This window comes from Triturus cristatus, chromosome 11 (genome assembly GCF_964204655.1).
Source record: "Triturus cristatus chromosome 11, aTriCri1.1, whole genome shotgun sequence".
Lineage (NCBI taxonomy): Eukaryota > Metazoa > Chordata > Amphibia > Caudata > Salamandridae > Triturus > Triturus cristatus.
The window spans coordinates 963,428,502-963,447,719 of record NC_140594.1 but is presented as its reverse complement, the minus strand read 5'-3'; the positions used below and the strand labels follow the sequence as shown (position 1 = coordinate 963,447,719).

General features: G+C 43.2%; 1 protein-coding gene across 1 annotated transcript in view; it reads left to right on the top strand.

Moving 5' to 3' along the window:
• FBXO36 (F-box protein 36) overlaps positions 1–18,780 on the top strand; it is a 106,619-nt gene extending 87,839 nt beyond the window's left edge. Inside the window, exon 4 of the mRNA XM_085634994.1 lies at positions 14,654–18,780. Coding sequence (XP_085491120.1) covers positions 14,654–14,854 — 201 coding nt within the window. The 3' untranslated portion in view covers positions 14,855–18,780. The remainder of the gene's footprint in view (positions 1–14,653) is intronic.
• The last annotated feature ends 438 nt before the right edge of the window (positions 18,781–19,218 follow it).

Here is a 19,218-nt window from a genome sequence, read left to right as displayed (position 1 = left end):
ATTTCTATTTAGGGAGCTTAGAACGTGTCAGCATAATGTAGACTTCTGTAGAAGTCTTAGAAAAGAAAAGAAAGTGTCCAGCCTAAAGCTTCACGCTTATAGGAAAGGTAAGAAGAGAAGTCTGTCTCTCTCCAAGTCTAAAGGGTATCTGGCTCTCTAACTGTGGGAGAAGCAATTAAAATAATAGGAGCTTCAGAAACATCCTTTTCTTCTCTCACACCACCAGGAACCAATCAAATTGTTACTTGAGAGGAGCATCTGCAATCTCCCTTAAGTTTTCCACTGCATCTAAACTGGGACGGTAAAGCGCCACCTCGAACATCCCGCTGTCCTGGTACATGATGAACTGAAGGCCTCTTTTGACCATTAATCCTCCACGTTCACTGCCAAGTTCTTCCCTTCAGGCTCACTATCGACAGTCTAATACAAACAATACGCCTTTCTCTAATGGGAAGCATGAAACTTCACCTGCAAAAAGAAAGAAAGAATATATTGGCAAGACTAAATGCATTTCAATTGAGGCCTGTAGTCAAGCTACATTAACTCAGCAATCAATAATAACTTCGTAAACATAACTATACATACACAAGTGGAACTTTAAGAATAAGTGCAAAACATGAATAAAGTTTTTTTTTTAAGTTTAATGTTGGTTTCAGCTATCAGCCTTACAATAGTTAAAACTGTGATTAAAGCAGTAAAAGATACACAAATTTACTTCTTAAAAATGTATACAGTACAATCAACTGGGCAACATATTAACATTTAAGCAATGTATTCCATTCCAATAAAAATAATCAACTAATTAATTAAGAAACATATATTAAAGTGCATGCAAAGGAATGTTTAGGAGAGTATACAGTTCAGACAACAATTAGAAGCTCACTGTGTAATAAATGGAATGTGCAAAAAAAACCTCATAAACAGGAAATAAATTATTCCATGTGGGCCATCTGGTTGAGTTGATACCCAGTGTGGTGGGCAGCTCGCTCGAGCGAGGCCACGCAGCCCATAAAAATTATGCTGCAGAGTAAACAACATACCTATCATACAACCTATTACAAAGCACCAGTGCCAATTTAACACATATAACCCCGCATAATTTGAAAAGGGGAAGGAGCCATCACCACTGTGCAAGCTCTTATTTTTTACAACACGGAATAAAATGAGTTATGTTGTCTAATCCTCCAAAACTTCAATCACAGTGGTTAAATCCAGCAGTGAGCCTTTGAATTCGAAGTATATAATCCCTAGTTGGCAGAATACACAGCCTGTATTTTAAATAAACGTTAGCATGAGTTCAGGGTATATCAAATCCAGGTACCCAGTACAAAGAGAGCCATAGGTATTGTTGAAGTAATTGCACAGGATGGGTCCTGGCCTCAGCGTGAGACACTTCCTCATCTGCATGCATTTGCGGTACCACTCTTTGATCAGATCTGCATTATACTGCCCTTCTCTACAGGAATCTGCCCACAAGGACTCCATCTGCAGTTCATTTAAGACCTTCTGTACATGGGACTACCGGGTGCTCCCCCCACAGTCCCCACTAGTGGTTGCTTCTTCCAAGGTTCTCAGGTATGTTGCTGCCCTAGGGTTTCTTATCAATCTGACCCAATAGAATACAGGCCTAAGGGCTTCTATTTCCGATATTGGGGTAAAATTAAGCTCAGCATAGAGTGCCCTACTCCAACCTCAGCAAAGCTCTTAAGAAGTTGTTCCCGGACCCTTGCAATGAGTATACATTTGCATGCCCCCAGAGCTCCTTCCCATAGTGTGCTGCCACCACTGCCCTTTGTAAATGTGCAAGATGGCACTAATACTTGTGGAACCTGCCTTATGCCTGAACTTCAAGACTGCCCTGGCCATTTGTCTCAGGGCTGTAGTTGCCTTCTGTATGCGACTACCCCAGTGCAAGTTCTCTGAGAACCAAATACCCAGGTAATCAAAGTGCTTAATGGTTTGTAAGAGCACACCATCAACCACAGGCTTCCGCTTAAAGCTGGGGGACGACCACAGTACCATACTCTTCGTGTTACTACCATTGATGCTCAGTGATTTCTTATCGCAGAATTCTCCAAAACACTTTAAAAGAGGACATGATTGCTTGTTTCAGCTGAATATTACTGCACTCGTATGTTAACATCTAATCCCTATGATGATTACATTTCTTTAATGCATTTAAATGCTTCACACATGTTAAGGAAGTTACAACTCAGAGTGAATACAATGTCAGTTATGAGTATATAATTGCAAATTGTAAAAAATAAAGGGTGGAGCCTAAATTATGTTGCTTCACTGGCCTTATAACAATCATGAATAGATGTGTGCAATGGATTTCTACGGCACATAGTTTCACGTTCCCTTTGTGAATAATCTGGGGACTTTTTAAAGATTGAAAGCAAAAAGTCAGCATTAATAAAATAGAGTCTGCCATTTAAACTAAAATAATATACCATTGACTGGTAGGCATTGACCTCAGAGCAAATATTTGTGTACCCATACTTAAACAATTGGTTACGCAAAGCATAATCCTAGTACAGAAGATTGAGTACTACGTGGTTGTACTGAATAACAAAACTGTATCCTTTAGATAAATACTGGTGTCTGTGTAACAGAAATGAGTTCTCTTCAGAAAATTCCTGAAACTAACACAAGGCAGATTTCATCATGGCTGGATTTGATTTTTGATTGCATCCTGCATCTTTGTTGGTATCTTTGCATGGATTTACATGAGGCATCTTTAGGGATAGCTTGAAGACCAGCATTGCAATAAGTCAGGTAACTGAAAGGACAAGTCAGCTCTATCGACCTCACCTCTTTAATGCCTCCCGTTCTGGTTCCCCAGGAAGATCATGTTAAGAGAGCTTCCTTTCCAGAAGCAATATCTCCTTCAGAAGATGTTGACAGATGCTTTCACGCTTGGACAGGAGCCCCGTATGAACCATCTGAGATCACAGGGATCTATATTTGAGAAGGAACAATATTATCCCACCAACATGTTAGAATTGAGTGCTGTCCACCTAGCTCTCTGCACTTTTCTACCATTATTCTTATCAGAAAGCTTTATGGTAATGATAGGACTACATAATGATAATGTACAATGTAAACAAACAGGGTGACATGAGACTAAATACCCTCTTGATGAAAGATCAATTGAACTGGCTCTGTTGTGTGGTATTAAATCTGCATGTAAAACGTGAACAAGCATGTATTCAAATAATTTTAAAAAGAGATATTTCACTTTTGTCATATGTCCCAGTTAGACCTAGTAGGAAATGTTGCAATTTTTACATATACACAGCTCCTTCCAAAAGTTGCTTTCACTTTCCACATCGATTTTTGACACAAATTAGCATTTGTGAAACCTTGGGTTTATTTCCTGAAAGCACTGGCCTTGCTTACATGAACCATCTTCACATGAACACTATCACATTGCCTTGGCCTGCACGTACGTTGTGCAAATGTGTTTGTTATTTACATCCATATGTCGACACCGCTAACTGAAGAATACAAACAATGGCAGTCTGATCACAACCTCGGCCCAAGGCAAGGATGCCTTTTTCCATAAGTAAACATCTGTTTCAGGGTACAAATTGAGGAGGCACTTCTGCTGACTTTGAGAGGTCCCTACATGCAGAAGCTTTCGCCCAACAGCTGATTGACCTCTCCGTGAACGGTGTCCAGTTCCTTACCAAGATGCGGTCTTACATTCTTATCCACCAGGTAATTGGGTGGGATCATCCAGTAGGGGGTTTCTTGGCAGAACATACACATACACCCTAAACACATAGGTTAGGGCGGTGGTACTCACCCACCTCAGTGTCGTATTTGTGGGATACAAGTTATCAAGTGAAAGAAAAATGTGCTTTGTTTCAACCTCCAATGACTCTAAAAAGACTGCAATGCATATTAACGGTTTCTAAACTTTGGCAGAATAAACATTCTAGATTATGCAAAATGAGAAAAAACATTCTACCATTTAATACAGCCAGACTTTTCAAGCACACATTGGACACACGAACATACAGAAAATGTAAGTTCCATACAAGCTGACATGATAGCTTCCAAACACCTGCACACACATGTAAATACTCTAAACCTGGTGATCTGTAAAATCGTGGGTACATCAGGATACACATATGTCACATTTAATGAAGGTGACACAGTACCAATAGCATATAAATCGCATCATATACCAATGCTGAAAAGCATTTTGCACCTGCTGAAAAAATACTGACAGCAGTACAGACTGTGTAGTGAGAGAGCGAGCCCTGGCTTCAGGGAAACTAATTATTGTTGTAACCCTGGTACCAACCGTAGAGGCGGTTACAAAACACCAATACTCAGCCGCATTCATAGTTGTAAAAGGGCGTATGCACGATGGAGAAGTCCATCCTGAGAAAACCTACATGCTGCCACTAGGTGACTGCACAGCGCAGCTGGCTGAACTGAAGGCTCTAGTACTGGCACTACAGAATACGGATGCTGGATTGCCAACATATATAGTGTGTGATTCGTATTACTGTGCACAGTCATATAATGAGTACCTACATTATTGGAGCCAGATTGGATTCAGAGATTCAAAAGGCTGCACAGTAAAGCGCAAGCTGCGGTAGAGACAGGTGGCGAAGCTGAAAGAATACTTGCCACAGGCTCATGTCATTCACACACTGAGCCCTCAACGTGCTGGCGTTCACATTGTAGGGAATTCATTGGCTGATGAAGTCGCAAAAGAGACAGTTCACACTGCAGCGGGTGCTGCAATCACTTGTTCTAGAACAAGGCTATACAGAGACATCATGATGGCCATCAATGCTGCTCGCAATGACACACACCTGCCGAAAGGCTTTCCACTCAAGTACTCCTACAAATTAGATACACAATGCATACCATATGCTCCGATTCCAGGAGCAGCAAACAGTGATTACAGACTGGGACTTATTCTAGCTGCACATGAGTCTCTGGCTTCTGCACATGCAGGGGAGGCTGTTACAATTTAATTATTGCACCAACGCTTTTGGTGGCCTGGTCCTTACAAACAGACCAAGGACTTTGTCCTTAGATGTGACATCTGCCAGCAGATGAACGGTTTCACGGTGGCACGTCCACCACAGACACCTCTACTGATTTCAAACAAGCCTCTGGCTTGTGTTTACTTGGACCATTGGTGGCCCCTATCATCAGACGGGGCTCATAAGTATATCTTGGTTGCAGTAGATTCCTGCTCTCAATTACTTTGGGTCTGGTTTAGTGATCCACTGATGCCCAAACTGTTATAAAGGATCTGCAAGTCTTCATCGGGACATAAGCAGTTGGCATATTACATTCCGACCAGGGTCCGGCGTTTAGCTCTGGAGCTTACAAAGAGGCCATGAGAAGTTTGGGTGTGACCCTGCGTTTCTCATCTCCATACCATTCTGAGGGAAACGCGGTTGTGGAGAGGAAAACCCGTGACTTATAGCAGTCTTTAACAGCGAGGATCTAAGGCTCAGGTAGCAGCTGGGTCCATCGCGTATATGGGGTGCCAAGAAAATCCCTGGGTGGTCAGACTTCTTATGAGATCCTGTTTGGGGTTAAGATGTGGGTCCCAGACCTCGACAATGCCAGCACAGTAGTGGGGGAAACACTATTTCACATCACTGGACGTTTGGCTGTTTTACAGGAACTGAATGATTTCCAGGACGAAAAATCAACGTCCAAGTAAAACGCACCACCGCTGGAGAAGTGAAGGGTGTCCCAGCAAGACCTGGCTGCATCCCAAAGGTTGGGGATCTGGTCAGAGAAAGAATTGTGGACAAGAAAGACCTTGGCCGTCCTATAGAGTGCTGGTGCCTGTCCTGGCTGTTGAAGGTACAAGAACTGCTTTTCTCCCTCCCCTTTCTGGCCAAAGAGACAAAAGGTTTGTCTCTATTGAGCTGATCAAACACTCTATTTGGCCGATTCTCAACAGTAAGCCGCGTGGGCTCCTAGGTAGCTATCAGTCTCCTCTTGCTACCGTCCAGGAGGTTCAGATGGAAGCTTTCATTACAAATGAAGCCTGCTCTCTCCAACAAGAGACAACACTAAACAACAATGAAGTATGTCTTCTACCTGTTGCAAAAATTAAGACAAATGTACAGTCAACAAGTACAGAAACACAAATTTCAGTTTGAAATCCTGAAAGGAACAAGGTCTACATCAATGTACCACAGATTGAGTCTTCATTAACTTTGACACAACCTGCTTCAAGTGTATGAGTGAAATGCGGTGCGTTAGTAGTACAATATATTGGCGGGTGTGTGGTAGGTGTCATACGTCATTCTAAACTTGAATTTGCAAAAACCCACGCCGTTAGGATCTATTAGTTGTTTGTGGTCATTACTGATTTAAGTTGTTCTTTGATTCAAGGTAGGGGTAGGGGGTTGGAATGTGATTGGGGAGGCACATTTTGTTATTGCAGTGTTTACTGGGGGGGGGGGGATGGGTTATCCTCAAGGATGTTTTTGGTGGCAGCCTTGGTGGGGTATATGTGATGGGACTGTACAAAGTTACAGACTGACTGATGACTCAGTTTAAAATGGTAACATGGAATGTATGAGGTCTTAACTCCTTTGTAAAAAGATACTGAGTGCAAACCTACATTTGTAGCATGGCATTCATATAGCTATGATGCAGGAAACAAATTTTTTCGGAACCGGAGATTCAAAAGCTCCATAGGAAATGATGAGGCCAGATGTTCTCTGCGACTTATTCCACCTATACCCAAGGAGTGATGATCTGGGTGGTCCCACAGAGTCCTTGGTTGTGACGCGAACATAGAGGGGAGATATGTCTTGGTGCATGTGAAGTTAGACGGTAAAGAAATCTGCCTACTGAAAGTCTATGCCCCGAATGTCGATGATGGTAATTTTTAACTATACTCTGAGACTCTTCTAATGCCATATGTGGGGTCCCCAGTAGTGTGGGCAGGGGATTTCAACTGTATCCTGGATGGCACTCTGAACAGACACCCTCAAGAGCCCACACTAAACTTAACATGATGGCTGCTCTCCACGGGGTTATGGAGTGTCTGGGCTATGTAGACACGTGGCACATGATGCACCTGTGGGAGAGGGGTTACACTTGTCACACCCCTGCACTTACAGCTTCTAGCAGACTAGACCGGTTCCTACTCACTGAGGGGGCAGCCACAATTGTACTGCAGATGCGGATGCTGGGGCAATTTCTCTCAGACCATGCCCCGTGCTCCTGGAATGGGGGACTGGGTGGACTTCCATGGGTTCCTCTTTGGCGGCTGCAGCCAAATGCTATGGAAGACAACATATTCTGGGGAGAACTTAGAGAGGTGACCAGTGCTTACTTTGTTAAAAATTGAGGCTCCTCTACTTGGAAGGGGTCTGAATGGGTGGTCGGGCTGAAGAGACATCTGGAGAGGGATCTCCCCATGGCAGAGGAGGCCCTGGTTGCATTACAGGGAGAATAGCCCATTGGGGAGGCCCTATTGCGCGCCCAACATAGGATGGGAGAAATATGGTACAGGCTAGACTGCCTAGTCCGCCGTGAATATTACCAGTTACTTCACAGTGGGGGGGACAAATCAGGACCCTTTTTGGCATTTCTACCTTAACGTGAGTGCCCCAGAAAATTCTCATGCTTCAGGGGACAGATAGAAGTCCTGTTTCGACACAGTATGGCATCAGTTCCCTATTGCACTCTCACTTGTCGACAGTGTATAGAGAGGATTTACAAGTAGACTCTGCAGTCATGGGGCTTTTCCTAGATGACCATGACCTTCCCTGCCTCACGGTGGGCTAGTGTGATGGTCTAAGTGAAGAAATTCGCCTGGAAGTCCTGAAGGCAGCAGTGGCTAACATGGCTCGCAGTACGTCTCCGGGCCCGGATAGTCTAACAGTGGAATATTTCCAGGCCTACGCAGACATCTTGCTTCCTCATTTGCTGGAGACCCTGCAGGAGGCCAAGCGGTTGGGATTTCTAACTCCGTTGATGAGGGATGCCCAAATTGTAATGCTCCTCAAACCAAGTAAGACCCTCATATGCCTGGCTACTATCGGCCCATATCTATGCTAGGTGTCAACACTAAGATATTGGCTAAAGTATTGGCGATGCGACTAGGTAGAGCAGTGACCCATGTGGTCCATCGGGACCAATGCAGGTTTATGCCAGGTCGGGGAACGCATACCAACTTGTGAAGGTTATCTCATCTTCTGCACGCAACGGAGACCATGGACATTCGAGCTGCGCCTTCACTTTGTATACATAAACCTTCGATGGGACTGCCTATGGGAGGTTCTGGCACGAATGGGCCTTGGCCGAGACTTTATCTGCTGGATACACCTTTTGTACTGTCAGCCGACTGCTAGGGTTTGAAGTGGTAGTGTGATCTCTGGCATTCTCTCTATAGAACAGGGCATGAGACAGGCATGCCTGTTGTCCACACTCCTTTTTGCACTGGCGATGGAGCCATTGGTGATCCAACCGCGACGGAACATGGGTCATTGGGGTGTCATTGTGGGCGGCCGTTCTCATCTTGTGTTCCTATACGCAGACTATGCATTGCCTTATGTGACTCACCCTGAAGAGGTGTTGCCTACTCTCTTGGACGTCTTGTCAGCATTCGGCGCGGTGTCTGGACTGAAGGTCAAAAACCAGATGTTGAGTATGTTTCCAATGGCGACACTGGTCCAGAAAGAGATTGCCGACCTCCCTCTGCTGGAGTTCAGATGGGAATGAGACAATTTCGGTTACCTGGGGCTCTAAGTAGCACACTCGGCCGAGGCACAATTCACCTTGAATATGGGAGCGGTTCATTCGGGCCTGAAGTCCTCCATTAGCTTCTGGAATCGCCTCCCTCGTCTATTATGGGTCATTTGGCTCTGGCCCGGATGGGCCTGCTGCCACTGTACTGTGTCCCCCAAAACTCATTTTGCTTAATTCCCAGAACCCCCTTGGAGGCCCTCAACAGTCTCCTTATCTCTTCGGTGTGGGCTGGGAAATGTAGTAGGGTAAAATTAGAGATACTGAAATTGGATGTGGATCTGAGGCAACTGGGCTTACCGGACCTGCGCCTTTATTATCTCGCTGGCCTCCTCCAATATGCGGCACAGTGGTGCGCGGAGGGCCGAAATATGGACAAGGTTCTCTTAGCGGATTGGGGACGGGGGGACTAATCTCCCGAGATGTCTTATGATGGGTTCCTGGACTGGTTCGCTAGGTCGCGTGGGCCTGGGAGCGCGCGGTCACTCTGGTCTTGTGTAGGGCTCCTTCCGCACGGATGCTTCCACTGCAGTGGCTCCATAGCTTTCACCTTATACAGTCAGTGATGACCTAGACAGGATGGTTCGATGGGGTCTCACAGCGGGTGGCCTATACCTCACCGGGAGCTTTCTCTCCTTCACCCAGGCAAGAGAATACTTTAAAATCCCAGCGGGACAATTTTTGCAATGCTCAAAAATATCACGCATGACCCACAAAATTTGGACCTCCTTTCCCGAGTAACCTCTAGAATATCGTACCTTGTCGGTGATCCTTGACCCAGGCTCCTTCTGGGGGCTGATTTCTCGCCTGTACGGAGCTCTTAAGGCGGACCGTTGTGTCAACTTTTCCCCAGTCTAGGACAAGTGGTCAGCAGACCTACAGTTGCCTGTTACTGAGGGAGAATGGAAGCTAGCATTTGCTCAGGTTCGAGAGGTGGACAGCAAGACTTGCTTTAAACTCATGAAATTCCACCACCTGCACCACACATACCTGACCTCACACCAGTTGGCATGGTTTAATATGGCATATGTATTCTATTTGCCGATATTTCCCCTCTGTGGTGTCGAGCCCGCGACGTTTGCCCATATGGCGTGGGAATGTACTCGGTTCCGAGTCTGTTGGTCAGGGGTATTTGAGATGATGCACAAGGCCACTGGAATTCAGGTCGAGGCAACGGTCAAGCATTGTCTCCTCTGGGTTCTACCGGTTCCCAAACCTGGGACCCACATACAGTACAAATGTACGCTACTGGGACTGGTGTTAGCTAAAAGCCACATTGCTATCTATTGGATTCACCCTGCGCCACCTAGGCTGACTAGATGGAGAGCAGACGTGCAAATGTTGAGTAGTAGAGGAGCGACATTTACGCTTGGTTCGCACTGATGAGAATGCTGACCGGGATCTGGAGATTTGGGGGGGGGGCCTGCTGGGCAAACTGCAGACGGCCGGGCAACCGGGCGAGGACACAGATGCCCCATCTCAGACCGGGAACTCTGGGCCAAGATAAAAGACACCACAGTTTCCCACTCTTACACAATTTGAGAACTGGCAGCAGTTAACCCCGTACAATGAGGATACCATAGATAGCTTGCTGCATAAGAGTAAGCATAATTCATCAGACCCCAATTGGAAGGGATGGCTAGTCTGGCCATTAGACACAAACAGATATCAGGCTCGATTCTTAGGTAACAGCAAGGGATTTACAGCAAATAGGACCGACATGCGATATGTGCAGACTGAACATTAGCGGGTGATAACAACCTACAGTGTTAGGAAGTTGTGCCTTGATTGGCTAAAGACCTCAACACTCTCACAAGTACAACAGCACTTGTCCCTTTTTTATGATGACCTGGAACTACGCAGCTTTTTAATGGGTCCTCAAAAACCACATTAGAAATGCTTTCTTTATGCTATCTATAATGGGATACTAGAAAGGCTCTCCGGCGGCTGTGATACGTCTGTCTTTCAGATTACTCTCGATTGTGAGTTACATGATGTTGAAGAGTCACGGTTGCTGTGGGATGAAACCAGGGGTTGCCTATGTGATGACCGTGTCTTCCATTGTTACTTGTTGTACACAATCCTGTTTCCATCTGCCCGTTCGGATAGGGAGGATACGCTATGGCATTCGATTAATCTCCCCAGCGTGCTTTTTGATGCCCTGAGCAAACTGAAAGGATGTGACCTTAACTTCGGGCAAGTAGACGTTTGATCTTCAGGTGGCTCGCTCCTCTTCAGAGATACAGGCGGTACTCCGCAACAACTTCCCACGACACTTTGGGGAACTGGTACATCGTATTTTTAACATGTCTAGTATGACCGGAATAGTTGGGGTTTTCAGAAGCATAGGCTCCGGGTTGGTCAGCACCTTACAGACGGTGTTTGGAGTTATTCCATCTTTTATCCACTCCGTCCTCAGAAGCCTCTTTGGAGGTCTTCCGCTGGTCCTGCTACTAATTGGAGGGATATTTTTTGTAATATTTTTGTTCCGCAATGAATGTCCCATTTCAAAATCAAATCGAGCTGGCACTGCCTCATGTCCTATTGTGCCGTGAACGTATGGTGCATTGCTTTGGCGCACCTTTGCTTCGGGAACTGGATGAGCATTGGCTCCTATCATTTTGGCCTGTATGGCTTAATTGCGTACAGCCTGTGTTCCACTGTCTCCTGTGAACTTACAAGTGTGCCCTGAGCCTGTGCTTGGCGTCGTAATTGGTTGAACCTTGGGACATACACTTACTGATGGACCTGCTGTAGGCCCGTCTGTAAGCTGTCCCTTGAGGATTCCATTGCTGCTGACCACGTTCTACTAGGCTCTCTGGGTTGCCCCTGCGCCTAGTGGTTTGGATCTTGGCTCTGTCTCACTGGAACACCAATTGGCTGTTTTCGCTCCCGCAGTGGCTGCTGTGGGATTTGGATGGGAACATACTTGCTTTATCAACTTGCTCCGAGGTGTACCTTTGGGATCATCGTCTCCAGACGCTGAGCACAGAAATGTTTTGTCTATCACTCAGAACACATAAACATATGGGAACTTTTAATTCGGCCTGGTTTTTGACTTCCAAATTTCTTTTAAATAGCTCTATATTTTATGACTTTTATATTTTTAAGACATGTTGGCTTTCTTCATGCTTTTGGGTAAGCACTTTTTATCATTTAAACGTTACATTTTTAACAAATTCCTTTACATATGCGGGTGCATTTTTAGTAATAGGATTTTTTTAGCTTTAGATAGCTTATTCGTTGACTTGTGTCCTAGGAGTGGGTGTCATGTGTCCCAGTCAGGCCTATTAGGAAACGTTGCCATTTTTACATATACACGGCTCCTTCCTAAAGTTGCCTTCACTTTCCACATCAACCTTTGACACACATTTGCATTTGTGACACTTTGGGTTTATTTCGTGGAAGCGTTGACCTTGCTTACATGAACCATCTTCGCAGAAACTCTATCATATTGCCTTGGCATTATGTACAGGTATATTATGCAAATGTGCTACCTGTGTTGCCATATGGGCATAAATAACTATCTGAAGAATACAAACAATGGCAGCCTGTCACAATCTCGGCCCAAGGCAAGGATACCTTTTTCCTATAAATAAACATATTTTTCTGGGTACAGAGAAGGCACTTCTGCTGACTTCGAGAGGTCCATACATGCTGAAGCTTTCACCCAGCAGCTGACTGACATCTCCCTGAGGGGTGTCCAGTTTGTGACCAAGACTGGTTCCTACATTCTTACCCACCATGTAAATGGGGTTGTATCAGCCAGTCTGTGGTTTCTTGACTGAACACACACATACACCCTAGACATACAGATTAGGGTGTGCATTGTAGGAGTATGACAGATTGTTGTATTATTGTATATGCTTGCATATATACGTTGTTTCAATGGTGAAACTCTTCATTCTGTTCACTTTCCTGGCGCTTATTATAATTTTCATCTGCTTCTCTCTATTGTTCATTGCAGCATATATATTCTGTACAAAAATCGTTTTGGTCCAATAAATATTGAAAATGTCCCTTTGTGTATTCTTTGTATATTTTCTCTGAGCAAACGAGCACAAGTCTGAGCGAAAGGTTCTAGGTCTGTCACAATGGTTCCTGAGGGAAGAGGGTTGTCCTGTTCAGTGGTTGCCAAAACCTTTTGCTCCCTGTCTACGTTTTAGGGGGGCATATGGTGGCACTGTGAGCTAGCTGTTACAAGGATCAACACATCCTGCTGGGGTGCACAGAATCAGTCTGGCACCATCCCAAAGTCTATGGCATCCACAAAGGTGCAGTTCCTACTGATTAGTGGAAACTACTCAACACTGAACAATTTCCTGACATCTCGCACAGAAGCAGAGATATTCTATGTTTTTGTATTCAGTAAAGAGTATCTTGATAATAAACTCTTACTAGAAATAGTTAACTTTTCTCTTTTTAACATCTAATGAAAAATGTTATGATTCTGACAATAAACTCTTAATTTCTAAAATCTTGTTTCACACTCTCGTTAAACAATTTGCTGGTTGTTAATGTATTGCTCCCTCCCTGAAACTAACGCAGGAGAGCATGGTACTAAAATATCAGAGTTCTACTGCTGAAGGCATAGAGTAGCCCATGAAATTCCAGGCTATTTAGTATTACAACCTACTTATATTCATTTGACTTTTTATCAATTCTTCTACTTAAAATCTGTCAAAACGTTATCTTCCTAAGTGTTTCTTGTACTGCAATGGTCATGTTTCTCTTTTACACCTAATTTATTTCACAGTGGCACTCTTCATAACTAATACTCTCTTTACCGTTCTTAGTCGTGTATCATTGATTAAGTGAATACGTGAATGATGCTCTATGACAGTGACTCGGGCTGTTATCCCTTCATGATTGTGGGCCAAATAATTTGTTTACCGAGGTTTTCATTTCCCTGTAACGCCTTGATTCTCTATTGTCCCTCGCTCTGCACTTAAAAGGGAATTGTACATGGTGATGAACACTGTATGGTTTTAGAGCGGCATATTTTGATGTTGTGATTGCAGCCATTACAGGACAGCACAAGCTGTTTGGGCAATAGGGAATAATGAAGTCGTGCACCTGTTTTCAGCCACAGCTGCCACTGTTCTCTTGCATCCACCCCACTCAACGCAAACAAAAGGTTTGCAGTTGTTGTCGGACGGCTTTTGATCATGCCCCCTATGTGCCCCGTAATCTATTGCGAATGTGAGTCCATGCAAATGAGCAGTGCATTACAAATACTTACATGGGAGCCATTGCTACCCATGTGCCCATAACTGATTGCAGAAACACAATAGGAATGCATGTGGCAGCGGTTAAAAGAAGCAGCTCTCTCTGTTTAAAGTAAAAGTACTGGACATAAGATAGCCCTGAACTCATGCATCATTATTGCACTGCCATTTTTGCTGCGTTCAGTACTAAAATAACATAGGCTCATTCATTTGGTACCAAACAGTGACACCAAAGTTGACGTTATTCGTTACCGGAGCAGAGGATGGCACTGGGCAGAATTGGGAATAGTTGTGGGCAAGTGTTTTATGCAGTGTTGTCAAAATGTACTATATGTGGCGCCCTGTAACGAACTGGCGGCCATTAGTGATTGTGAACCAGTAAAGGCTCCACTTGTGCACAATCAGTGGGTCCCCATCTCTAAATGGGTCAGGGGACCCACACGCTTTGTGGTAGCCCCACTGAGCTTCAGCTGGGCTCCCACACCACTAAACTGTATATGAGCCCCTTAAACCCTCGTACTAAGAATCATGATATATATTTATATTCTCTTTTGCTGTCTCTTTCTCACACACACACACACTAAAGTGAAAAAACGAAATATAGAAGTTCAAACTTGAAGTTTGTTGAGGGTGTGCTTTTACATTTTAACAAGTTCTCTCTGTCATCCTAGATATGCAATTCTGAGCAGCTTTGGGAGAAAATTGTTGAGAGTCTGTGTGATACCATTACCCCTGCAATGAGAGGACTGGCAAAAGAGCGAGGCTGGAAGCAAATCTTCTTCACAAACAAACTTCAGTTACAAATGCAGCTCCGCAGAAGGAGGCAGAACCGTGGCGATTCCAACGAAGACATGCCAAAACTGTTGTTTTAAATCAATACTTCCATTAGTTGATTATAGACAACGTTCACACAGTTTGAATGTGTTTGATCAGAGTTCTATTCTTTCAATTTGTTTTTTTCTTCTCCGCTCCTTGAAAAATGCACTAAATACATTTTATAATACCACTTGTGCTAGTCTAACCCCCTCAGATTTCATTTCAACTGGTACTGTCACTCATGTATTCAATTGGTATCTTAAACATCACTAACTTAAAACTTCAACTTAACAAACTTATGTTTCTAAATTAAGTCTTTGTAACCCATATATTGCTTGGGCAGCTATTCTTACAAATTCTAATATAAAATTATCTCACACCTTCTTTTTTTATTAAAATCTTGCAAATCTGCTCTTTATGGCAGCTGATGTTCCACCCAGTTTTGTCAATGATTTAAATTATTACAATTGGCAAAACATGTGCACAACAGTAAAACAGTACAGATTGTTTCTTTTTTTACCTATTAACATTTTACATTTTTTTACATTGTTATATTTTGATTTAAAACAATATCAATATACTTAAATAATAACATCTTCCCTTTTTTCATAAGCAATGTAAGATACATGGTATTTTTTTGCACTTCTTGGTGTAACTCGGTGGTGAGAACTGTAGCATAACTGTTTCTTTTTATTCAGGAATCCCTTTTCACTGACTTCACAGTGCTTCCAATTCCATTTCATTAGGCACCGTTCAGGCCCGAAATTTGTTTGCAAGGGCTTGGGTTTAGTGCAGGTACAGCTGTAATAGTTCCTAAAAAGTACACTGTATGGCTCTAAACCAGGATAGCATCATGGTTCCTCTATCCATTATGACAAAAGAGGCAAATGGATAAATAATGATTAAAGAGCAATGCAACTAAATGCTCAGGCTGTGCCATGAGGCATAGGGTTGATGGAGAGGGTGCAGTGGTTTGAAGAAGCACTTTCAAAGTGTTTTTAATCTTTACTTGACCACAACAGTGTGAATAAGTAGTCCAAGTGAAGTTTCTGAAAGGACTTTCTTTATTTGAATACAAGTTAAGGGGTCTATTGCGATGGCAACGGCTAAAGGGACTGCCCGCCATAGGTGCGGCGGTCCCGCCGCAGGCATTAGGGTGCACCCACCACACTGGAGGGTGCATCCCGTACATTGTGGCAGGCGGTGCTGCAAGCAGCACCCGCCGCAAGGTAAAAAATGCATGTTGTGCATTTGAATGCACAACGTGACAGGCTCTGCGCGGTGCCTGCCACCTTGTGCATGCAAATGCTAGGGAGTGCCAACAACCTGGGGGCCCGCAACAGGCCCCCAAATGCAGGATCCGCATGCCTTTCCATGGCGGCGTTGCCACCATGGAAAGGCTGCTCTCTGCAGTCATCGTAATATGGATGGCGGTGTCTTGTAGACACCACCACCGTATTAAAAACCGGCGGACGGTCTTTCTGTCCGCCAGAGTCCCGCCCGCCATCGTAATGTGGCTAGGGGGGAAATGGGAGGCGGGCGGTGAATGTTGGCGGGCAGATCGCCACCTCCATGCGGGCGGTGGTGATCCGCCCGCCAACATAATCGACCCCTAAGTTGGAATTCTCCTTTAATTAATTGATTGTGGTAACTCGATATGTGTGCCAATTTCTACAATGTTATCTTAATGGGGTGTATTTTTCATACTGAGGGAATTCATTGTCCTCCTTCAATGGATTCTAAGTTTCAGAGGGTTATTTCCTTTCTTTCTTATTCCAGGGTGTTTGCCTTAGAGTTTTGATAAAAAAAAAGTATCCCAATATAAGTAAAAGAGTGGCAGAAATTTAGTAGAAAGGCAACATGGGTAGCTGTACCTCTTATGTTTTTGGATTAATTAGTCGGCTATAAAGACAAAATCAAATCTGACTGGTGGAACCTAGTTGTTAACTCCAAAATGTGCCATTCTACCATAAGAACACATATCATGTTCTAGAGTAAATCCAGGATAGAAACATTACTTTGCTTTTATAGTCATTCAAGTTCATTATAGCCTCTAGGTGTTGATCAAGGCTAAGTGCCTAGCCAGTTAAGTATACAATCAAAAAGCAGAGAAGTCTCTGAGACTCTTAAAGGTGTTACAGTCGTACTAGGATGCCATGATTTCGAGGAAGAGATCAAGGGTGGCCTTCCTGAAATAATGCAGGTCAAATTAAAATAAACGTCCTTGTTTTCTTACCTGTGGACTTCCAAAATCATAGAGGACACTCAGTGTGATGGAGCGCATCTCGATAGTTGCCATCAAAGAAGACGTTGAACCCTTTTTGAGGAAACCGATTCTCTTCAGTAGTTCAGACAGTACCCAAACAAAAAAACAATATATAGATTGTTCCTCATAATTTAAAATGTGACTATCAGGACACTTAAATATCTTTGACCCATCAGGCAGGTTTTCCATTTTCATTATTTGTCCATGAGAAAGTTTGCTATGTCTTTTGAAGTAATGCCCTATCCATGCCACTAACTAGTAAAAGTAGCCAAATCTTCCCACATGTATAAATAACCCACACATTAGTGAATTATGAGTTATGTTATAAAGTAAGACTAAGACCTTTCCTGTTTTTCATCGGGCCCCTCCTGCTTTTCTCCCTAAGTTGGCCAAAGATTTCAACTAAAAACTTCACTGTTAATTAAAAATGCATGTTCATTTTTATTTTCCTATAATTTCAAAAATACATTCTGGACAAATAACATGAAAGCTCTGTCCAATTTTGTTTTTACAGCTACATTCTCAGCCATACATCCGGAGAAGATGCTAGGGGGGTGTTTATACTCGTCTCTTTAGGAATGTGAGGTTTTGTGAATTACCTGGTTCTCCCACTATTGTCAACATTCCTGAGGAGGTTTGCTGTTATTTCAGAATCGAACTGGTGGCAAAGGCTGTTGAAGCTTACTTTTTAGCTGGTTCCTCAGAAAATCGATTCACCGCTTTCAGGTCCTCCAGAATACAGCAGCAAGAGTGGTTACTAAGGCTTCCAATATCACCCCTACAATTCGATATCTTTATCGGCTCTCTGACAGAGAACTATTTCCTTCACCTTCAAGGTTGTGTATGGGTACAATATATCAAACAAGTGAAATGTTACTGTGCTGATTGCTTGCATTATCTATGAACAAATGGCATCATTTACCTTTATTGCCACAACCTAACAAAAATGGACCCTGTGTAGCATAGAAAAAAATTGGATCATCTTGCCTTTAAAAATGTGGGAGAAGACTAGTTGTTCACTTAAATGAATAGTTCCTATATTCCTTGAACTATAAGCGTTACTACGATTTGAGCACTACTTCAGTACCTTCCACATTTAAATTTGAATTTGAAAACATTCATGGCATCCAGCTATAGATGTGCATTAACCTTACAACATTACAATGTTTTCAGACTACACATTTCATCCTTGTTACAACAAAGCACACTTTCTGGTGTCCCCAGGTAATAGTCACACTGTTCTCAAATCACAAGGGAGCATTATTACTACCCCCTTTCACCTCTGTGTTTATGTGCACTGTTTTTACAGAAGGATACTTTGAAATGCTGAGACCATAGTATGAAATTGAATACAGAGAGTATTAACTTATGGGGGGAATCAGTTAACATGTTACTTGAGCTGTATAGAAATTTGCAGAACGTATGAAATTCTGATATGCCTCTTCAGCCGCTGGCTCATAGATCTGGTATGGAAACAATTAGAATTCAGACATATGCACATATCGTGTCCTTGTTCTCATGCAAACTCTGTCTCCTGAAGCACATCTTGTAGCTACCTAAAGCATCCCGAAAACGCCCTGCACAGCTATACATTTGCTTCAGAGCAAATGCTTTCTATAGCCGGTGTTTTTGCACTCATGAACGCTACTGTTTCTGTAGATTCAAGACACATACTTCCTTGCTGTTTCCTGCCTTCTGTGGAAAAACAATAAAATAGTTTATAAAATTAAAAAGGATGCTCTTAAATCTGTAAATTTGCTTTCATTAAGAAGAATGGACCTATCTTGCTTGCTTTGGTAAGGACAATGACACCTATATTGTTCAATGTAAGCTCAATATCATACATCTTCTATGTCTTGAAAGAAATAGTGATAAATATGATATTCTATAATAGAAACTTCTGGGATCAAACCTGCCATTGATAGTGTCTTGAGACCATTTTAGAAAGTAAACATATGTGACAGAATAATGGAAAACTTTAATAATATGTAGTGTTCAGTTCGATAAATGTTATTTGGCCAAGAGGCCATAAAAGAGGAACAGCACATAATCATACAGTTTAAAACAATTACAACGCAAACAATGTAATAGAATACATTCCAGCAGGTTCAAAGCCAACAGCTTGTCACTGGCGAATGTCTTTCCTAATCCTAA